The sequence below is a fragment of the Cheilinus undulatus genome, linkage group 22 (genome assembly GCF_018320785.1).
Source record: "Cheilinus undulatus linkage group 22, ASM1832078v1, whole genome shotgun sequence".
NCBI classification, from domain to species: Eukaryota; Metazoa; Chordata; class Actinopteri; order Labriformes; family Labridae; genus Cheilinus; species Cheilinus undulatus.
In genome coordinates, this window is record NC_054886.1 from 7,022,818 (window position 1) to 7,047,234 (window position 24,417).

The 24,417-nt window shown below is 40.3% G+C and overlaps 1 protein-coding gene across 1 annotated transcript in view; it reads right to left on the reverse strand.

Annotated features, from left to right (window-relative positions):
* Window positions 1–10,885: 10,885 nt before the first annotated feature.
* LOC121504066 (mitogen-activated protein kinase kinase kinase 11) overlaps window positions 10,886–24,417 on the reverse strand; it is a 103,934-nt gene continuing 90,402 nt past the window's right edge. Inside the window, exon 10 of the mRNA XM_041778658.1 lies at window positions 10,886–24,348. Within this exon, the coding sequence (XP_041634592.1) occupies window positions 23,747–24,348 (602 nt within the window). The 3' untranslated portion in view covers window positions 10,886–23,746. The remainder of the gene's footprint in view (window positions 24,349–24,417) is intronic.

Here is a 24,417-nt window from a genome sequence, read left to right on the forward strand (position 1 = left end):
GCAGCATTTCTTATATCAAATTTATTGATTGCTTGAACCCTAAAAATTGTTTACACAACAAAAACCTCCATACCGTACCTGCAGCCTCCTTCCAGCACAGTTACAAGATGAGCTGAGGATGTTTAAGCACTTCTTCTTCTTCCAAAAACTAACAGCGATGTTTCTTCTCTGCCAAAACTTAATCTGTCCACAGAACATTGCTCATCGTGGGTACAAAAAACACCCAGGACAACTTTTGTTCGATGGCTTCCTTTTTGCGGACTCTCAGAAACGGTGTAAGGCTGCAGATTTGTCACACTGAGATCTGTATTGTGCTCTTGCGGGGAGCTTTGCAGAACAACCTGTCATCAAGAGCACAGCCGTGCGGCTGGGTTTCATCTTTTCCTCCAGGACTTTGCAGAAACTTTTCTCACCAATTCCAGCCAACTCTGAAATTCATTTTCGCTTCTCTGTAATCCCTCCTAATCAGGGCATTTTTACTCTATCTGTGGGCAAACGGGGAAGCTCTGACTCATATCTGAATATCATTAAAGTGATTTTAGTAGCAGACTCCAGTTTCCTGCAGTCAGAGAAGTCTCTATCTTGGAGAATGAAATGTTGTTATCTAATATGGGAAGTTTTAAAGAGTAGTTAAAGCCTCGGACCAATTTATTTTAGCTGAAAACCTTCACAGATGGGTGTCAATCCAGGTCCAGATCTTCATATTTGAAGACAGAGTACTTACAATCCTGCATGTTCTGTATGCATGGTGACCGGCTGAACCCAACTACTGCAATCTAATTCTTCTAATATCTGATCTATAGGCAGGCTACATACACTATATGGACAAAAGTATTCGACTGCTTGATCATTGCATTCAAATGCATGTACTTTAACATGGAGTTGCCCCGTTTTGCAGCCTCCACTCTTCTTTGAAGGTTTTCCACAAGATTTTGGAGTGTTTCTGTGGGAATGTGTGCCCATTCATTCTGTAGAGCAGTGTTACTCAATGCATGGCTCTTTTGTGATGATTTGTGGCTCTTTTATGTCTGAACTTGAAATATTGTTCCCCAAAAATCCTTCAAAAAAGGTAAATTTTGACCTAAGAAGTTCTCCATTAATCAGTTTGTTTCCCAAACTTGTACAGTTGGCTTTAATTGTCAACCTTAATTTTTTATCTAAATATTTGTATTGCCCTTGTTTGCATGTTTTTGCCACTTTAAATCAATTTTTACTGCTTTAAGCCCACTTTTGCCTCTTCTTTTTGCCACTTTTTGCCTATTTGTTCACGTTTATACCCTCTTTCACCAATTTTTTCCTCTTTTATCCTGTTTTTTGCTATTTTTCCCCTTTTATTGCCACTTTCCCCTCCATTTTTCACACTGCTTTTTGCCCTTTTTTTTCTACTTTTTTGCCTCTTTATGATTGTTATAGTCATTGTTCCCCTATTTTTGCTGCCTTTTGACCCTTTTTGCCACTTTTTTTCCCTTTTTTTTCACCCAGTTATTCCAAATTTTGCCCCTTTTTCAATTTTTTTGCCACTTATAATCCATTTTTATAGCTTTAAGCCAATTTTTGCCACTTCTTGCTTGTTTTTGCCCCTTTTCACCAGTTTTAGCCTCTTTTATGGTTTTTAGCTATTTGTCTTCATTGCCATTATTTTCCACTTTTCATATGTTTAAGCTGCCTTTTGCCGTTAAATGCCACTTTTTCCCCCATTGTTTCCCATTTTTCTTACCTTTTTGCTGCTTTTCGCCTGACTTAGTCACTTTTCACTCCTTTTTTTTTTGTCATGTTTTTGTCACTTTTTGACCTTCTTTTTTTTTTTTTTTACCCATTTTTTTTCCCATTTCCTGCCCTTTCTTGGCCACTTTTTCCTCCCCATTTATAGCCCTTGTTCACCCACTTTTCACCACTTAAATTGTGGCTCTTGCAAAGATATTTTTCAATAATTTGGCTCTTTGCTTGAGCAGGGTTGAGTAACACTGCTGTAGAGCATTTATGAGGTCAGGCACTGATGCTGGACAAGAAGGCCTAGCTCGCAATTTCTGTTCCAGTTCATCCCAAAGGTGCCTGACAGGGTTGAGATCAGGGCTCTGCATGGGCAAGTGAACCATGTCTTTACAGTCCTTGCTCTGTGCACCAGGGCACAGTCATGCTGGAATAGAAAAAAGCCTCTTTTTTGCCACAAACTTGGAAACACAGCATCATCAATGGGAGACTGGTCTTCACTGACGATAAGGGGCCCATCTGACCATCTGTTTACATCTCCACTGCTCCACAGTCCATCGTTGGTGTGCAGTTGTTGACCCTGCCGCTTGTCTGCTTCATGGCTGAGTTGCTGTTGTTCCTAAACGCTTCCACTTTCTAAAAATATCACCTATAGTTGACTGTGGAAAATCCGGCAGGGATGAAATTACCCCAACTGTCTTAGTCAGCATCCATCACAGTACCACGCTGGAACAACTAAATGTTTGCAAATGGAGGCTAGGTGTTTGATTTTATACACCTGTGACAACAGGTCTGATTGAAACACCTGAATACAGGTGTGGCCGAATACTTCTGTCTATATAGTGTGTGTGGTATTAGCTTTTATAAGCATAGAGCTCAACAGACAGGGACAGCTTTAGTGATTTTGAGGACCAACACAGGGCCTTCACCATTTAGGCAAAACTAATCACAAAAAGTGAAGAAAAATGATTAAAGCATCTTTTTTTTTCAGGCAGCAAATCCAGAATATAGATACCCCAAATCCCAGCAGAACTTTCTCATCGACTCTTGGAAAAACATCATAGCTGAAACTCACATCTAGGCCAGGTGGTTCTTATAAAACAGGAGAAATATGTGCTCATTATTGGTGCAATGATGATTAAAGAATCTGCCACATATTCTACATTTTTCTTTATTTCCTGGCATTTTATCACAATGCAATAATTAGTGGTGTAAAGTTGAAGCAATATCAGAATCAGGGCTGTGGCATTCATGTGTTTTAATTAGCTTGGTCTGTGTAGGAGAGAGCCATGCTTTTCCCACTGGAAGAGCACCTTAAGGAGCACTTTTGATTGTTTGATCCTCCCGGAAGGAGTGGAGAAGGGCACATTACCAATTGATGTCCATTTCGAGGGCACCTCGGAAGGTACCTGGGGACTTAACGGCACCAACGGGGGTGATCGGCCCTCTAGCCCCTTCTCTGTCCACCGGTGTCTAGTTCACATGGGTCAGTGAACCCAACCTTAGGGACAAGTGTACCCAGATTCTTGCCCCCAGTGTGAAAAAGGTGAGATGGTTAAGAGCCAGTGAGTGGAGATATTTCTTCAGAGAATAACATGCATGTATTATAATTACTGTTAGTAAATGGATGACAATTGAAGAAAAATCTGAGCTGCAGGAAACATTGTGATTCTCCATTGGTCTACATTCTTTAATCACTTATGTAAACATTTACTAGATACAGAGCAGAATTTTTGTTGATATATGGGATATTTAAAACGTAATGTTCAGTTTTGTGCTCCCTATCTAGACATCTCATTTTGCTTATTTGAACAGAATAGACTCTCCTCCTAACATAATAATGTTTAAATTGACTAAATAAAGCAAAAACCACTGAGTGCTTGGTGTGAAGGTGCTGCAGAGCCTCAGTGCTGCACTTCACAGACTTTAACTCACTGTGTCCATGGCAACAAGAGCCTGGGAGACTCACACCGGGGTGGAGGAGGGTCAGCTGTTTGCAGAGTTTCTCCATCACGTCCTCGCTGACGCTGCTGATTCCCCGTCAGTCCTCTGTGTTCTCTGCATGACTGACAGGCCCGATGAAGAGAGAGGGAGCTGGAGTAAAACATAGAGTCTTGTCTCACACCATCACCGGCACCAAACGATGCTCCTGTCTTTACTCAGATTCATGCTGGAGATGATGACCTCTCCATGGAGAAATCTCATATCTGGAGAGAGATGGCTAGTGAGTGGATAGGCAGATATTTCCACCCAAACATTTAGGTTTAGGGTGTGCAAAGCATTCTAACAAGACATTATTCAGCCATATCAAGAGGCATATAACTTCTATTTATATATTCTTTATAGAAATACATACTCTCTGGTTGTTTGGGTGGTGCAGGCTTTCTTGCAATTAATTTCTTTTTCTGCAGCGTCTCTGCCTCTCTGCCAGCGCTGTTTCCAACCACCAGCCCATACACTCACCATCATTTGCACTATTGTTGTCAAATAAACGTCTTCAACTTTACCACTTTGTCTCATGCTCTGCTCCTGAGTTCTTGTCATATGTTCATCACAATTGTCTTGTAATATTAGAACACTGTCTAATATGTATAGGCATAAACTTCTCTTTTGTTGTTACACCTTTTATAGGTGGAAAGGCAGAATTATCTATTAAGAGGAAAATGTAGCTCTTTATAAAGAGGAAGATCAGTCTATTTAGAGTAAGATACACTTCTGCATAACCATTCCTCAATTCTATGTGGAGTAGAAATTGTTCCGTAATGAGTAGAAACATTTCTATAAAGGATGAAAAACAGTTCTGAAAGGACTAAATGAAACACTGTATTGAGAAAAAACAGCTCTGTAATGAATAAACTATTGTCTGAATTACTCTGAAGTGAGTGCAATTGCTGTAGAGTTGTTTTTATTTTGTTCATCGTGAAGCACATAATCATCATCTAGAGTTAAATAAAAACACTTTTAAGAGTAAAAACAACTCTGAAAACATTACTCTGCAAGCAGAGTACATTTTACTCCAAATAGACTGGGACCAAATGTTATCAGAGTAAAATTATACTCAATTTGAGTAAAATTTACTCAGGTAAATTTACTGTGTAGGACAGTGTTTCCCAACCATTTTTCCTTGGAGCCCCCCTTCATGTACCTAACTAAAGTGGAGCCCCTCCAGGACCCAAAAGGGAAGAAAAAGTGACACACTGCCATCAGAAATCAACATAGATGTTAAATGTGTTACTGATAAACCTTCCCAAAAAGGCCTATACATGCTTTTCTTATCAAAAGACTTGTATAAACTACTTAATAACTGCTTTATCATGATTTTAGTCAACATTTGCAAATCTATTTTTGGCAGCCTCAGAGCAGACAAAGCCTCGCGCCCCCTCTAAGATCTTTGATGCCCCCCGGGGGGGGTCCCGGACCCCGGGTTGGGAACCAATGATCTAGGACATTCACAGAGTTGTCCCAAAAGGCCAGCTCAGGCATCACAAATTCAGTCAGATTTTGGTCCAACTCAGTGTTAATTTGGCAACTAAAGCTATGACTAAAACTATTCGTCAACAGCCTTGTTTTCTATGACAAAAACTAGACCAAGACTAACCAAAGATAGATCTATGACAACTAAAACTAGCTAAAAGTGAGTTTAGTTTTCATCATGATGACTAAAACTAGACTAAAATGTAATTCAGTTTTTGTCAGACATTAAAAATGCATGATATTTCTCCACTGTGGTTTAATCTGTCAAAAAAACAATGTATCTGTATCTCTTCTGCCTCTCAGCAGTAGAAAGCAGGGACCCCAGGTGTGGCAGAGTGCATAGAACACACTACCATGACTTGGTACCAGTTTAAGGCAAGAGAATAAATGCTTGGACTAAAAATAAAGACTAAAATGTGAGGACTTTCATGGACTAAAACTAGACCGAAATGATTTTGAGTTTTCGTTGACTAAAACTTAAAAAGGGAGAAATTACTAAAATGTGACTGAAACTAAAAGTCATGATCAAAAGACTTAGACAGATTAAAAATAGAGGTCAAAATTAACACTGATCCAGCTGCATCGTTGCAGCTTATTGTCAAACATCAGGCCTGATAATATGTGCCAGGAATGACAAATGGTTTTACAGAGTTACAAAATTAACAATGCGCCCAAGACGCCCCGGGACTTGACAAGACTAGCATATCAGAATTTGTTTTGCATCGTCACCTGGTTTGACACCCTGATCCCACATCAACGATATAAATCCTGACGCCTATCAGTATCTTTGCATCATCATTTACCAGAGTGACATTAAACGAGTGCTCACTTTTTCTCCCTCTAGGGCTTTATGTATAAATACAGAGAAGCTGTGTGTATCAAGGTTAACTGGGCTAATTGTCCTGACATCACATTCATACCTCAAGTTCTATTTAAAAGAGAGACAGCCCATAGTGTCCTCCTCTTGATATATTGGGAAGAGTCTATAATAGTTTCTTTTCAGACTGCTAGAATCACACATAGCACCTCTGCTTAGCTCTGATTCACTCTCTTTGACCCACATCCTTAACGACCTCTGAACTCGTGGAGACAGCAGAGAGGTCGGGTTTATACTTGTAGTGTGGCCAGTCTGTCGTCCATGATTTAAGTTGCATAGTCTGACATTGTGTCGTCATGGGCAACCAAAAAAACTGTGTAGTCTGAGTCATATCTAAGCCACTCCTGTGTTGTCTGTCTTGGCTGTGTGCTTAGGGTCATTGTCACATTGGAAGGTGAACCTTCGGCCTAGTCTGAGGTCTTAAGCCCCTCTGAGCACTGAAGATATCTCTCTGCTTTGCTCCTTCGGCTTTCCATCAAACCTGACCAGTCTCCCTGTCGATGCTGCTGAAAAACACCCCCATAGCATGATGCTGCCACCAGATCAGTGCAGAGCTATAGTGATGGTTTTCCTTCTGGAACTTCAGTGTACCAGAGTTTTTTTTTATAGCCTTCCTCAGATCAGCTGTGAGGACTTCTATAGGAATGGGTGTGCCTTTCCAAATAATCTCCAATCAGTTTAATTTACCTCAGGTGGACTCTAATCAAGGTGTAGAAACCTCCAGAGAGCAGGGAGGAACCCAAGCTAAATTTCAAGTGTTTTTGCAGTGTCTAAATACTTATGTCCATGTGGCATTGTTCTAAAATTCCATTTTTGTCGTGATGGAGTACTGAGTGTAGATTTATGAGAAAAAAAATAATGTAAATGACTGTAGCATCAGGCTGCAACATAACATTGAAAAAGTAAAGGGGGTCTGAACAATGCTCTGTAGATGCTCTGTTTTCTTGTCTACTGTTTAAATGAAGACTAAAGTGTTGAATTTGGGTCACACTAAGCAGAAAGGTCTGTTCTCTTCTGCCGCACTCATGTTCACATGTCACACGCTCCACATCAGACAGCAGAGCCGATCCGACAAAGCACGAACACGGCAAGGAGAGAAAAAAGAGCGCTCAGGGTGTGCACCACTGACCCACAGATTTGTGTAGTTTAGGAAAACATGCCAGACGATGTCAACAGCTGTCATGTAGCTGCAAAACACCGAGTCTCACAGCTGACAGAGCATCTTCACCTGAACACTCACAGACATTTGAGGACAGAGCTGTTATTTGACTGAACTGGGCTGCTTCTCTCTCTGTTTTATGGACTGTAAACGATGTGAAAAGACGTCTAAATACAGCAGTGACAGGAGAGTTCTGGACAACTTTCAGAGGTGACTGTGGAAAAGCTAGAGAGAACATGTCCAGATACGCTGAGGATTTAAGGTTTTAGGTTGTTTAGTAAACTTCTACATCAGAAAGTTAATACAGACATGAGGGTTTCCAGGTGGATTATAACAGTTATAACCTAGAAGGTAAAAACTAATGTGGGAGAGTGACTGTCGTAAACCTGTGGCTCCTGCTCTGTCCTTCAAGATAAGGGGAGGAATCATCTTTAAAAACAAGCTCCTTTAGCAGGCTTTGTGATGGGACTGATTTAACTGCTGTTTCACATGATCCCAGACTCAGTCTCTGGAAAAGTCTTCAAACCCGTCTGAGCTGGTTGATGTGATGAGCTCAGACATAGCTATCTGGAAGGAAGAATAATCAGACATATTTAATCAACCAAAAAAAATGAAATACACATATTAAACATCAGCCGAATCTCATCAAAACAGCATCCTTGCTGACCAGTTGGGTTTGCAACTGAAATTCAAATTTGTCTCTTCTTCTTTGCCTTCATATACTCAGAGCTTGCTTCCTCTTGTCAGCATTTACTGGCTTGTCTACTGAAGAACAGCCAATCTTTTTAACTCATTCTGAAAATAAGGCCTTCAGCTCTGATGTATAAAATTAAAGGACTGATATTCAATGCTGCGTGAACTCCATGCATTGATGGAGATCATGTAAAATGATCAAAAGCTCAAGAGCCGTTTGAAGATGCAGCTGGATTCATGTGTGATTTCTTTTTCATGGCTTTCTGCACAGTGGTACAGTGGTTAGTCCTGCCACCTTTCAGCAAGAACGCTCCAACCCCCCTGTAAAGGCCTGTCATTCACAGCCAAAATACTGGTTGTAAATATTAGCAGAATTTTTTTGGTCTGCCAATGGCAACATCAGGCCGATACTTTTCATGCTTCCCTTGAAATACTGACATGCCAGACAGGCACATTTTGAATGTCCAACAGTTCAACACTAACATTTTAGTCAGGTTTTAGTCTTCCTGATGAAAACTACACTTACTTTTCGTCATAGGTTTAAACTAAATACCTCTTTGGTCTAGTCTTCCCCAGGGAAAAGGTAGTCAACAAAGTTTTTAAGACAGTTTTAGCCAACGACGTTAACAATGTGATCAAAATTCATGCAGCAGTTGCAATCAAAATTATTCAAAACTCACTGCAAATGAGGTTTATTTTGACAACGTGAAACAGACTTTTGGCTCTTTGCAATGAACAAATCAAACTAAAGGAAATGAAAAAGCTCACCCCAACTGGTTATTCTAGTCCATAGCGAACTGAAAATGCAACTTATATGCAAATATGCAATACCAGAGTTGTTTCAAGCACACCTGATGCAACTAATCAAGGGCTTTATTAGTGTCACCAGGTTTGCTTGAGCTGGAACATGAAATACCTGAACTGTGAGGGGTTTGTTGAGTGTCAAATTTGACTGAATGTTAGAAATATGGCAAAGAGAAGAGATCATTGCCCTTCACAAACAAGGAACAAGATATAAAAAGATAGCAAAGGCACTGAATCTTCCTTGAGACACTGTTGGAAACATAGTTCACATGTTCAGAGTAACAGGAACTGGTTCCACTACCTGGATGGGGCAGAAAAAGGAAGCTATCAGTGGCTGCAACCAGATTTCTAAGGAAGGCAGGTTGTGAAAAACCTGCAAGTGACCGCAAAAGACCTCCAGCAAAACTTGGTGGCAACAGGGACTGAGGTTTCAGTGAGTACGGTAAGGCACGTACTGAACGTAGATGTTTCCATGCCAGAACTCCAAGATGTGCACCACTACTGACCAAAAAGCACAAAAAAATCAACTCCAGTATGCTCAAAATCAGATATATATGCTACAGAGGTTATGGGATTCTGTTCTGTGGAGAAATTAAAGCAAACTGGAACTGTTTGGCTCGATGGATCAGCAGTATGTCTGGAGGAAGAATGAAGCATACGCTGAAAAGAACACTTCGCCCACAGTCAAGCATGGTGGTAGCTCGGTGATGCTCTGGGGCTGCTTTGCATCCCCTGGCGATCGAAACTTGCAGCATGTGGAAGGCAATATGAATTCATTGACGTATCAGGAAACCCTGGGAGGAAATGTCATGCCGTCTGTGAGGACTGAAGCTTGGGCTTCATTGGACCGTCCAACAGGACAATGATCCCAAGCATACCACAAATTCCACTAAGGATTTGTTGCAGAGGAAGTCCTGGAAGATTCTACAATGGCTATAACAGTTGCCTGACTTGAACGCCATAAAAAATCTCTGGTGGGATTTGAAGAAGGCTGTTGCAGCTTGCAGACCTGAGAATATGACTCAGCTGGAGGCCATTGCACAAAAGGAATGGGCTAGGATTCCCCAGGAACACTGTCTGAAGCTGGTGTCTGGCTATGCATCTTGTTTGCAACAGGTTATAAAAGCTCTCCTAGGGTACTGAAGATGCTTGCCATAAAGGGGTTGAATAGATTTAAGACGAGAAAAGTCATAATGATTTGCATTTTCAGTTGGATTCTGGGAAACCACTTGAAGCGTTAGTAGTGTTGAACTATTTCAATTGCTTTTTTATTTATTTGTTCATTGCATAAGTTTGTAAATGTTCACAATAAACCTGATTTGGAATGGGGGCTGAACAATTGTGATTGCAACTGTAAACCATGTGGGGTAAAGGTTAAATTGAAAAGTCAATTCAAGAGAAACAACAACAGAGTCGAGATGCGTCATACATTAACAAGCCTCTTTCAGGAGCTGGCACCCAATTGAGTCTTTGTCCATTAATCAGGTTTTTATTGGTTTATATACTTGAAAAAAGCTGAAATGGTAAAAAAAAACAATGAGCTGTTTGGGAGCTGAAACATCGGCTTTGATTTCTGAGCTGAGCCAAATGATCCAGATTTCTAAAAAGAGCCATAATTCCCATCGATCTGGGCAAGGGATGCTTCTGCTTGTTGCATCTATCAGATGTCTTCAGTATGTACTGGGGTGCATTCACCAAAAACTAAAGGGTTAAACTTGATATCCAGATGCGCAGAAGGGAAATTAACCCATGTGAGTGAAAGGTATAAACAGGGCCTTTTCTTTGTGGCAGAAATTTGTTAAATGGCTTTTTTTTTTTTTTTTTTTTTTGCAAACTTCAGAAGATAAAGATTAACAAGGAGTTTATCATGTTTAATCAAAAAGTATAAGCCCTTTCCCTGAAACAACAGAATAATAACTAACTAAACAAGGAAGATAATGATATGCATGTCCCCTCCAGGCTTCCATAGATGATAACAAATGGGACCTAAAAGGCTTTGTTTACTCCTAATTGGTATTTAACAAAGCAATGAGTCCTAAAAGTGCATGAAAATGACTCATACTGATCAGAATTACACCAGTGCAACTTTTAGAGTTTCACTTAAGACAGCTTAAACAAAGTTAATATAATATATTATAAAGTAAATAAAGTCACACAGACATCAGGAGTGTTACATTTTATTTGGTCTCATCTCTTTTTGAGCTTTTTCCTTTGTTTTTTTTTTTTTATTCCACAGGTTAAAACCCATTATAATAGTCAAGAGAAATAAAAACATTTTCACATACTGTTTACAGAAATAGTCCTCTCGACACACAGAACAATAAAAACAGTTTGATTAGGCCCAGCCCAGTGCGAGATTTCACAAAAAAATGCTAGAATTTTTTTTTTTCCAAAGCCCGACGACTGAGAGAGATGTAAAAATGGCTGCCAGGGCGATGACACCACTGTGTTATCACATCGCCTGGGTTGTAATAAAAACACAAAATAAGACACAGAGACGACTGTGGAACAACTAAAGCAAAAAGATACAAAGACAGAGAGGAGGCCGGAGAGCCCTCGTCTCTATCGAGCAGTTTTATGCACATTTATATCAGTATGGGTGCCTCAAGGGGACATTTAACTGCATGTTTTTACCATGATTTCTCTGGAATGTGTATCAATAATTTCAATTTTCTGCAACACATGAATATTCAAGCTGTAAGAGGAGTTATTTTGATAGAAATGCGACCAAATTGAAGAGCTGGAATGTAAATTTGCCGCTCATGAAGCACCCATACGTACATCTTAAATACTCCAGTGAAAACCTATAAAACGTTCGAAGCAATCAATCCATCATCCTAAGGTAGACTGCGTCCATGGCCGTCTAAAAATAGTTTGATCCAGTGTGTGAAACAACGGCCGTTCATAAATATCCCCCCTTTGTCTATGAGTTTTGGAAGCGTCCTTTAGCTGGCTGCTGGGAGGGAAAGCCTGTTACAGCACAGAGAGAGAGAGAGAGATTTGACCAGTGAGTCATGGGGATTTGTACCATCCCAAACCATTTTAAATTGCCTCTGTGGATCATTTAGAGTTCAGTTATTTAAGCCCGTGCATTAGCACCTGAAAGAGACCACCTGCTGTTAAATACCGTGGAGCTAGAGTCAAATACTCGAGGCTGAATTCTATCAGAGCTTGAGAAGACTTTAATCAGGTTAAGTGTCAGGAGCGACTTAGCGCTGATCCAGGACCAGCACGCTACATTTTCTGGAAGTCTTTTCAATGGAACCTCAACGTTTTAAACACTGAGACGGTTTGTTACAAGACTGGAAAATTAGACACAAGTAGAGACTGACAGTGGCCCTGAGAGCAAGGCTGGAGACTTTTTCATGCACCAAAGTTGGATGATTTCAAATCTGGTTAAATGAGTTTTAATTGCTGTAGGTTGTCACGTTATAAAGCTGTACTAAATTTAAAGGTTTCAAGGATGTAAACTGCTGAATTCTCATCTGATTGGAGCTTTATGAGCAGAATGAGCTCTCAGAAATGGTTTCAAGGACTGTAAGTGAAAAAAATCTCCTAAAAATATCAGCTGTTATTAATTAGGACAAGGTGACATGATTCATTCTTGTCTCTATTTGACACAGGAGCTCTGTTCATTCACTCGTTCAACACTGTAGCTGCACAAATGTCCACGCTGAACGCCTTTCATTCCAGGACAATCACAAGGTAATTGTCTGTCAATAGCTATGCAGGGCCATAATCATGTCTGCGTGGTGGGCCTTGGACTGAAGACCTCTCAGATTAAATCCATATTTATTGTCTAAACGACGTCACTGTGGTCTTGGAAACCAATCGTCCTCCCTTCGCTGCTCCCATTCATTCAGATCTTCGTTGTTAGAGAAAAGGAGGACAGCAGATGGTGACCTTGGGCGCGCAGACTGAAAAGAATGAGGACTGATATTCACACTTTGGGAGGCCGAGCGTTAATTTGGGCACCTGGCGGCGCCTCGTTCAGACGGCGCTTTTGTTCACGTCCCATTTGGGATGTGTGATTCCTGTACAGTCAGTGAAAGGTCATATTTGATCATTTAGTCTCGGCCTGTTAATGCCAAACAAAAGCCGGGCAGGTGTTGGGGTTTAATACGGGCCACAGAGAGCAATCACGACGTCTGGCTGTGATACGTCTGAAACGAGGCGATAAGCAGCGGTATTTGTAACCTGTACTTCACTGAACACAGGGGGAGGATGCACAGTCGGACAGACAGACAGACAGACAGACGGACGGACTGACAGACGGCCAGACAGACAGACAGACAGACAGACAGATGGACAGATGACAGACGGACCGACGGCCAGACAGACAGACAGACGGACGGACGGACGGACGGACAGACGGACAGGGTGACAGCAGCTGAAACGTCAGACTGTTCGTTTAGTCATGTATGAGTTTACTCCTCACCAACCCACTAAGGTACGTTTGAGTTATTTTCTATCTTGTTGAATCATTTTTCATTGAGGGAGAGAAATCTGATTTAGCTGAAGTTACCAACAAATAAAACTGTCTATCGACCTGTTTTACTGATCTTATAAATTTACAGCAATAAGGTTCCAAAATGTGAAGCTTTGTTAATATTAGATTGACATCTTTAAATAAAAAATACTCTCCATTTCTGCTATTTTTTATCAACATTTTATAAACTCAAGATGTGGTGGGAGTCAGATTTCTAAGAATGGGCTGTCTTTACTTTATTGAGTAAAAAAAAACATGTTATTTTCTTTTGAATTTACAGTGTTCTAATTCTAAGAATTTTAAGATTGTTTCTTGAAAAATGTACAACTTTATGATCCAAAAATTTAGAATTTTTGTTTCTTGCAAGTTCATAACTTTATAGACTTCAAGGGTTTAAGTTGTTTCTGTTAAATTTATAACGTTATAAAATTAGGTTTTGTTTCTTAAAATATTAACTTTATACACTCAAAATTTTGTCGTTTTTTAAACAAATATTTAGAACTGAAAATCTTAAAAGTGGCTTATTCTAAATTCATGAATTAACTGACTCAAAATTAGAATATTTCACATGAATTTATGATTTATAATCTTTAAATCTAGAACTTATTAGTTTGTAAGTTTACAACTCCATTCACTTAAAATTTTCATTTTTTTTTCTCATTAATTTGTGATTTTATCAAATCAAACTATTCAGTTTTGTTTCCTGAAAAAGTACAACCATGAAACTTAAAATTCCTATTTTTTTTTCAAATATACAATTTTTTAAAATTTTAAAAATTAGACAATGGCTTCTTGTAAATTCACGTTTTTGACTGAAAAATTCAGATTTTTCTCATGAATTCACAATTTTGAAATCATGGAAATGTAGAATTGGATTTCTTGAAAATTACAGCGTATAATGTTGAGAATCAGAGGTTTTGATTCTTGTAAAATCATAACTATATTTACTTGAAAATCTGGAGTTGTCCTGTAAATTTATGAGTTATACAATAAAAATATTAATGCTTTATCTTATAAGTGTATGACTGTATGAACTCAGAATGTAGAGTCATTCTAACAATATTACACATTTTTAAAACTTTTGAGAATGGAAATTTGTGAATTTATTAGCCTGAAAAACTTGATAGTTATTTTTTAAAATTGCACCAACATTATCTTGAAAATGTCAAGTCCAGATTTTGTGTGCTAAAGTTGAAACGATGATTGTGAGTCTGAAGCTACTCAGCTAAATCAGGTTTCTGATTGGTCGATTACAACACTCTACAGTCTGTTATTGTGGAAAACAGACCATTGCGACAGATGCACTTACTGTTAGCTGCAAAGGAACGTTTTTTTTTTTAGATTATTTTAGACCTTTTTGCTTGAATTTTGATAGGACAGCTGAAGGGAGTCAGGAAATATGGAAAGAGATTTTAGTCACAAATACTCAGAAATGTTTTGCACATCTGCCCACCCCATTCATTTTAAACAGGAATGTGCTTTTGGTCATAGAGACTCAGGAGTGGATGGTGTCAGTCCTAATCCGAGGGCTGAACAGGCCAGTCTTGGTCCAATGTCTATAAGACCTTTCATTCCTTAGATAACAGCACTTTTAAATTGTTTTTTGAGCCTTCAAATAGTTTTAGAGTTTCTGATGAGAATATTGTGACATCAAAATTAAAAACTAAACAATTCATAAGGACTCTTTGGGGATTTATCAGCTGGTGTATTGACTCGACCACAAATGCAGTCAGCCAAAATTCACCAGTTCACACAGTCACTAATTAAACCAATACAATGGGAGAGTTACATCCATGAGAGGAGGAAAATGTCGAAGAAATGGCGTGCAGACGGTGTGTTCTGACCACCCGTCATCAGTCTGAGTGTTGCTGAATGTTGCTATTCATTACTTATGTTGATAATATGAGTTTTGATCTTGGCATTAAAATTATTGTATCCTTTCTGAGTGTGTCCATGTTTGTAGTTTACATCCCACACATAACACAGCTCCTGTACCATCAGGTGGTTTCTTCCAGTAACATGCGTTACGTATAGCCAAGTATTTTTACAAGAATGCTCATGACACAGCTGGATGCATATGCTAACACATAATGGTTTGACAAAAAAATTAAACAACTCTTCCATTTCCAGGAAACTTAAGATGTTTGCGTCAAACTTTCACACCTAAACTTTGAAACACAGTGCCAGGTTTGTTTCCTATGTTGCTGCAGTGATTAAATATGCCAAAGTCGCACTTTTACTCTACTTAAGACATTAAAAAACACTCCTGCAGCTGAATCTAAGGATAAATCATATAATTAGTCTCCATGTGAGCATACTCACTGTTAGCAGGGTCAAATGAAGCTTTCAGAAGGAGTAATAACCCCCATGAACTGCTGTTCAACCATCACAAAGGCGGTAAATAACCTGCTCACAACCTGTTCTTTTTCTTCTGGAGGATAATAGCTCTGATTTTTTACTCTGAAACACAACCAGCGCTCACAAGTAGCCCCTGGGTGTGATGAGGGTCAAGGCCTCCGAGTCGCCCATTGTGACATCTCATTAGCTGTTATTCATGTAACATATTGACCATTTGCCATTCGCTGATTAGGGCTGAGATCTTTGAATTTAGATCATCAAATCAAGCCTGCTCACTTCCACACAGGGACTAAAATGGATTGCCATTGGCCAGATATTGGTCTCTCATGCTGTGAATTCGCTCCCATTCTTGCTGTCAGTTTGCACTCGGGGACGCTGATTTGCAGTGACGGATGGAGGCGACGCCTGGAAGAGCTGAGCGCCACAAACAACTCATCAGGACTTTCTTATTGCTGTCAGCTGCAGCCGAGGAGTGGCAGCTATGCTTCTTAAATCTGACAGGCAAAACCAAAAAGTGGACGTCCCTGCCCGCAAAAGACTTCCTGAGTATTCCCAGGGCTACCAAACCAGAGCTCAGATCTCCTTTAAGAGTTGAAGTAGAAGTTTTATTTGTTTTATATTAAAAAGTATGAACATATTTATTGTTTCTGAAGCTGCATTATTGCGTCAAATGAACCCCTTCCAGACAAACCCCTGCAGCGACAATATGCAATAATGATACGTGAAAGGGACGGTGACTTCCTGTTGATGCAAGTTATGCATCATAAATCACTCAGCATTTGCAAGCTTGATGGGAAACGGCAGGTAACACTTTTCAGCATCCGAATTTAAGCGGAACAAACATACGAGACATGACTGGCAGGCTGGAGTGGATACTTGACACACTCGCAGAATCGGTGACAGAAATAATCTGCCAGACGTTTCAATCTTCTCAATTTCCACCGTGATTTCTTTCTCCTCGACAATAACAGCCACCCGAGCCCTAATGACTATCAGAGGAGAGCTCTTGTGGCTTTGTGTGTGTTGACACGGGGAGACGAGGCAATAACTCATCACCTGTCACGTCGGGGAAATGTTGGCGGAGCGGACAGGAGCGAGGGAAGGTAGGGAACACTGCTGAGAGAGACAAATTCTATATTAAACCTCCAACTTCTGCGCACCACCAGGGAAGATCAGAGCACTCACAGATAAGTGATGGCAGGTGGGGGGTTTGATTCCCCCATAGCAGTGAAAACGTACTTCTACCTACATCCTCACCTATGTTTCTACATAGAACCTACAGCTACAGATCACAAGACAGGCTTCCAGTGAAGTTTTCCTGAGCTGCTTGCTGACAAGTCACAACGAGAGTTTTCCCTGCAAGAAACAAACAAGGAAGAGGCAGGAAGTGTCAAAACATGTCGCACAGAGGTTGCCTACACTATAGACAAAATGTGAATCTTAACAGATTCTAGACGTTTCAGAGAAATAAGGACAGTAAGAACTGATTTTAACGTTAAAATCCTACGAATGCACTAACATAGGTGATTCAGCCAGATTGTGCGACCACATGGCTGCTACCCTTTTCAGCCTATGACCATGAAAATAACAGTACCAGAAACTGGAGACCCCCATTAATCTCATATAATAACAAAATATTCTTTAAATTGCACTAACTCCATATAGCAGTGGTTCTCAAATGGTGTGGCAAGGCACACTGGTGTGCTTAGAGGCAAGTCAAGGTGTGCCTTGGGCATTTGCACAACCATGCTTGATTAATATGACTATCCCACAACCAAAGATACTTTTACATGTGTTTTTATTTTTGAATTCTATTGATGATTAAGATAATGACTGTGATGAAAATATCGTTTTAAAACTCTTAATATCAAAGGGATCAAAATATCCAAAAACCGAACATCCTATTAGACAATTTCATATTTCTGTGGTATTTTGTGTATTTTCTCACTTTGCCTTTATTACATATGCATGTTTTTTGGGTAATTTGGTATTAAAATCACTGTTAACAGGTACAAAAAGGTTTAAATTTGCTAAAACAGAATATGGCTGGTATGGCTAAAATATAGGCGGCAAAAACGTACCGTTTAGCATGTTTATGTAATCTAGTGTTTCCAAATGTTGGAGTGAGGCATGCCTAGGGAATTTGAACAACCATGTATCATACTACAACTTTACATCAACTGAAGATACAATTTTGCATAGATATGAACATGGTGTGCCTTAAGATTTTGGCTTGATCATAGGTGTGCTTTGAGCAAAAAAAAAGTTTAAAAATCACTGCCACATAGCGTGCTAATTCCCTTAAAAATTGCATCTGTTTTTTAAAGCATCCTGGGGGCCCTACATATTCACTAGTGTAAGCGGAGTAGTGCTTGTGTTAGAATTTATAAAGTCATGATTCCCTCTTTTTTATTTGCCCCCACAATAAAAATGTATTCCTCGTCCTCATACAGGGTGCTCTACACATTTTTAAAAAACAATTTAAGAGCTTTATAAGACCTGAACTGGGAACTGTCAGATGTGTTTTTTTTGCCGTTAACTCCCAAATTTGATGCTTTCTGGCACAATTTATGCCAGAAAGGAGCAATATACAGTATCCTGATATAACATATTTTAGGGGGTCTGCTGAGCTGGTTCTAAACAGTTTAGTTTTTAAAAAGGACAGTCATGTTTTTGTCATGGAAGAGCTTCTGTACATGCCACTAACTCTAAGGTGGAAAAACATACAGAAAAAGGGAAGGCAAAGGTAAAGTCACATGATGTGTTTGACTATTACTTCAAGAAAATGAAATTTAGGTTAGGTTGAAATAAATGCAGTTGTTTAAAGGTGAAATTTGTTTTTTTTAGCAACATCAAATAATTGCATCAGCTACATAATGTCATGGAGTTAATGCTCTGAAACGTGTTCATTTTAATTTCCTAGACTTATTTGCACCAGACTATTAAACTATTAATGACTGAATTATCACATTGTGTAAACACTACTTGTTGCATTGCTCCTTTTACTGCTATGTTGAATGAAGTCTGTAACGGCATACTAATGGCTGAATAACATAACTTTATGCTCCTTTATCACATTATGCTGCTGCCTGTAGGACGTTTCAGTGCAAGTAGACTGACCAACTGTTGAACCAGCTGCACTAACAAAACACAATTAGCTGATCTCATTCATAGATCGGCTGCAAGAAAACAGATGGGTCTTCCCTGGTTCTTCCATTTAAACACTGATTTGATATTTTTAACAAACAGGAAAAAGTTTGGGAGTGCTTTTCACAGCAGATCTGAGCAAATGAGGAGTATAACTGTTCTGTGGCTGCTAAAGCCAGTGGTCCCAGTGCAGCTGGAGTCTTTATTTTCCAAAGTGAAAGCATAGGAACCACATTTTGATTTAAATTGATGCACAATTGATGCTTATGTGCTTTGATCTTATTCTCCACCTTGAATCCACCTGCATCAGAGATAAGACCCAATAGCAGTATCAATAAGCTGAAAAAGGACTGATTTCAGGGTTTGAAAATGCAGAATTGGACCCTCATGGAACCATGATTTGATCTCAATCCCTGTCTGCTGTTTTAACTGTTTAAAACAAAACATAATAAAAGCATTTGTTTTGTTGCTAAAAATTCCAGCTCAAATCAGTATAAGCATCATGGACTAAATGATGCAATGGCTCAAGAAGGAGTAACCCTTCCCCTGTCCCCAGCCTTGTCCATGTAGGCCTAAAGGTATTATATGAAACTCCAGGGTAGATGCATATCAGCTGGAACTCTGAGGTTTAGCGACTTTAATGGTATAAAAATTTGAATAAGTATTTTAACTAAAAAGTCAACTTTTCAGTGTGAAACTATATAAGGGGAAGAAGTTGTGCTGAGGCCTTTGAAACAACCTTCGAAGCCCAGCATGCTTTAGTTTCTTATTGGCCACCTGCCTTTATTGCCTCCACTCAGAATGAATAAAACAAATGAAGGTGTAACTGGACAGCATAAGGTGGTCCTTTTTCAAGCACTTTGTTTCTTTCCTAATGTGGAGAATTACTTGAAGGTCCAACAGATGAAAAACAGACACATTAGGGTGGGATAGACATACACAACAAGGCTCCTGATGCAATTCAAAACCTAATTGCCTCTGTAAATGGACTCCTGTAGAAGTATTTCCATTTCTTTTTACTCAATACAAACCTTGCTGTTATTGAACCGAACGCTCTGCGGAGTCAGGACAGAACTGCCCTGAAGAAAACTTTCCAGAGAGGCAGGAAGCAAAGGTGTAGGAGGACGAAGAAAAAGAAAGAAAGATCGAAAATCTCCCACACCACCTGAGGGGGAAGGACGGCGAGAAAGGTGAGATTTCATCCGGTCAGCAGCTCAGCAGCTGGTGGCGATGAAGACAAAAAAAAAAAAAAAAAAGGCAGGAGAGGGAGGAAAGACGTCTAAGGCTGGCTTTAAACTTTGTGCATAAAAAAGGCTTAAATGAAGACATAAGCGGATGAAAGAAGCAGCTCGATATACCTTTGGAGGAGAACGCGGGGCATTTCTTTTTCTGGGCAAATTAATTAACCAAATATCTGAACGCTTTGTTAATGCTCCCTGCTCTTATCAAGAGGCTAATTATCGCTATCAGCCGGCTCTGTTCGTCTTTAGGATTATTAGGCTAATCACAAAGCTTTCCCCTTTGGAGACGAAGCTTTCACTCTTTGTCGGAACAAAGCTGTTATTGTCTCCCAATGACACGGTGTCAGAGAGGAAGCCAATCAGTATCTGCACGCTGTGATGCTTCAGCAAAGATGAGGGAACGGGTGCATTTGTGCCGCGCTCAACTGAGTCTCTTTTAGGGTGCTCATGCGCTTGACCTTTAACCAATATGTTAATGAAATGCAAGCTTAAAATCAGCAACTGAAGGCATACATTACCCATGATTCTCCTCGATAAAACCTCTGAGAAGGTGGTTGAATATCTTTGATTTAGTATGGAAAACAATCATAGATGTAAATGACTGAGAATGCAGAGCAAGATTTATGTTGCCTCTTCACTAGTTTCCCCTTAAGTTGTATTTTTGCCCCAAAAGGCTGTCCAATGAGATAACCCACCAATTAAAAATTTAAAATTTAAATGAGACATTGCATCTCTCCATCAAAGTGACCTTTCAGAAGAAAAATAAGATATTTTATTACCTTAAATTAAAAAAGAAATCCAACTCGATGCTTTTTAAGAAAATTCAAGGATCTGCAGGAATTTCAGATTCCCCTTGTAAAAAATAAAAGACATCTAGAGCCTTCGTTTTGAAGGTGGAGAACAAAAGTGTGGTGCCTTGTGTTGACAAGCCTTTGACAGCTGTTAGCTATGTTGACACAAGTCAGAGCAGACAATTTCAAACAAGAACGTGGATATTATTGATGCAAAACTGTCTCCATTTTGTCAAACACCATGACAAGCTCTGTAGAGTGAGAAAAGTGAAAGAAAATCAAGGAAACCCTCCCATCTGACACTCCTGGTGCTTGATCATCTCCCCCTTTCCTTGTTCCTCATTCATCTCAATGTGAGCAACGCAGAGGGAAGTAGAAATAGGATGATGGAACAAAAACATCACATCACATCACTCTGCTTCACTTGTGGACTGTCAGGATACTACGATATAAATCCATGCAACCAAGGTGATTTTGTCGCTAATGCTCACTTGCGTTGCACAGGCAGTTAGGACACAGTATCAGAGGATCTTAATCTGGCTGTGTTACCACTGATGTTAGCTGACCTATATTGGATCACCCGCCCAAGACTCTATGATCTGTTGTAAAAAAATCTGTTTTTTGAATATTGTTAACTCAAGGCCAAAGTTTTAACCTGTCTAATAGAAGACCTTGAGCAGAAAAGTTTAAGCTTTAAAAACTAGGTCTCCAAGTTTTCTTCTTAGTCTTCTGACGCCAGCTGATGGAAAGAGGCCAATCAGAAGAAATCTGAGTTTAAAGATGAGGGCTTTTAAGAGACGGGATCTTTAACTGGCTGTTTAACACAGAACCAAATCCTAAGGGTTGAATAGAAAGCCCCATTAAGATAAATAAGAACCTTTTAGGACTGAAAGTCCTGCAAAGTGACTTTAGAAGAATCCCAGAATAAAACTAAGGCACTTAAAAAAATTAGTTTCCAAAGGTCCTCTTTGAACAAACAACATAAAATGCATCCAAAAGGGACTTTTTGAAAGGCAGATTTTGTTACCTTATGCAGATCCAGGCTAGTCGTTTCCATCTGCTTCTAGTCTTTATGCATTGCCAATTTAAATAACTTAAGATTTTATGCCCTTTTGCAACAATAACACAAACAAATGCATTCACTAGAATCCACATCATTATGGTGAAGCCCTTCTGGGTAAGATTTAGCAGGATTTAAAACTTTCAAATTTTGTTTCTAGACACTATAAACTTCGAGTAGACCTTTAGGAGAAATCAGCTATTAATCACAATGTTTTTATGCCTTATGTAGGGACTGAAGACGGCTAATTGAGCGATGCATTCCTGTCTAAGGACATTTACTCACCTATAGTTTATTTGCAGTAATCTGAATCATGAACCAATTTGTTTAATTTCTGCATAATTACCTCAAGTTTGGTCAGTGTTAATTTCTAAACTTTTTTACAATCAGACTAAAATGTGTGATGCGCAAAGAAATGCTCTCTAATTTGTTGGAATTTCTAGGGAAAAAAATCACAAGACTCCTGTCGTGCTGTGGCAGCTCCAAAGCAACTTTTCATTTTCAAAATTGACTGACGAGTACGAGGACTGATGTTGGCTCTGGTTGACAGTTTTTGTTTGTTTGTATTTTTTCATGAAAGGAAAGCTAAAGTAACTGGTTTAACTCAAAAGTGCAATGCTTCCGATAGTTAGGCCAGGTGAATTGTGGTTCATGTTCTTACCGCAACAAAACCACACCAGAGTCCTACCAAGGTAGGTCAAGACCCCCCTTTAAAGCAGTCTTGGTACAGTTTTTAGGTCCACATTTGGGTTTGTCTGACAGCTTTCACACCAGTGCAAATGAATGGCACTAACTTGGCAACAGGTAAGTTTTTAAAATGCCTTAAGACATGGAAAAATCAATAGCCGGCTTTGCAAGGTTGCAACCCTATAACTTGCACCTCATGCTTCCATATTGGCACATTTTAACATCTGCAAGCACTTCCCCACTTCAGCAGAAAGGCAGTTATGAAAAGGTCTGGATGGTATAAAGGCTAAAACCATAGAGAAGTATATTAAAACTGTTTTAAAATACCATCTGTGATTATCTCTCCTCTCTCTGTGCTGATAAACCCACACGTCTGGCTCTCCGCAGAGGTAAAAACAAATGATTTGCAAACACTCTTTGTCCCAGCCCTTACACTGTCACATTCTTTGGCATAAGAAGGGAATGCAGAGGGCTCCCCCGTCCATGTTTCCTGCCCTGTGTCGCCTGCCAGCCCCGATGATCTGTCCAATCCCTGGCATTTCCCGGGGAATGTGACTGGAATGTTATCTGCCTCCAAGAGGAATGCCTGGGTCATGGTTTTGACTCGGATTCATGAGCTCGCCTGGAATATCTCCACTCTGAGAGCTTTCTCCCATAATGCAACAGGCTGGTGCTGTTTGAGAAGATGTACATGCATGAATGTACATTATTTTCCCTGGAAATTCTAAGATAATTCTTCAAATTTGAGCATCTTCCCTAGGCACCAGATTCAAGGAAAAGAAATATATTAAAAACACTTCACGAAATAAGGCACTCCAATTTTTTCCATTGTCCTGAATGCTTTCAGTCTGCAGAGAGGTAGAGGCAGATGAAGCTGTGCAAGTCGCCTTATCCACCTCTGCATTGTCGCGATGCTTCAAAGGTAGGGTGGGGGATGAAAGCCGGGGATGCGAGCGCTCTGATAGGATCTGAAGATGGGATGAGTGATCTGTGTTCTGCTCCTTCAAAGGGAAAGAGAAGCACAGATAGAAGGGGGGGATGAAACGGCACCAGCCATTGGTTCAAAGGCAGATATCCCATGATCCAATGTACCACCTTTAACTGGCTTTCCAAAGCAGCAGGGTGGGAACAAACAGGCTCCAATGATTAAGAGAAACCCCCTCAGTGGGTCGAGTGATGGTTAAGATCCTCATTTAGATAAAGGATGAGTAGTGGAAGGGGTCCTGGACTGTGTTCCTGTGATAAAAACCACGCTTTTAGAAGCGGTCGTCTCTGAGTTGCGTTGGGGACTTGAAGGGTTTGAGCCCCAGTGTCCTGCGGGGGTGAACCCTCTCTTTGGTGCCTTCCAGGGGTTTGCTGCAGGCCGCCCAGCCCAGGTCGATTAGCGGTGAGTCGGCAGGGTTTAGGGGAGCTATGCGGAATGTCGGCAGCGTGGGCGAGCCGTTAGTGGAGCACGGTGCAGACCGAGAAGTGGGAAAAGGAGCAGAGAAAGGGTCGAAAGGGGAAGTGGTGTCCAAGCCGCTTGTTGGGTCGGCTTTGAGAGCGAAGGGGTCGCAGTCCGGCGAGGGGAAGGGGTCACAGTTGTGGAAAGGGTTTGTAGGCGAGGGTTGGTATCCTAAGAGGTTGCTGTCTGAGCGGTTCGGGCTGCGGCCGCCTCCTGAGTTCCCGCCTCCGGCTGAGATGAAGCTCCATGGGTCAATTCGAGGGCGGATGGGAGACGGTCGGGGGCGAGGGATGACACTGACCTCCAGGCGTCGGGTTTTAGGGCTCCACAGGGCAGGGTTAGGGTGCAGAGCGAAGGGTGCTGAGGGCTTGTCATCAGGGTCCTGTGTGTCCTGGCACAAGGGTAGGTCCAAAACTAAGGAAAAAACAGAGAGGGAAGACAAATTTAAGACATTTTAGACTTTACATATTCATTATGTTAAAG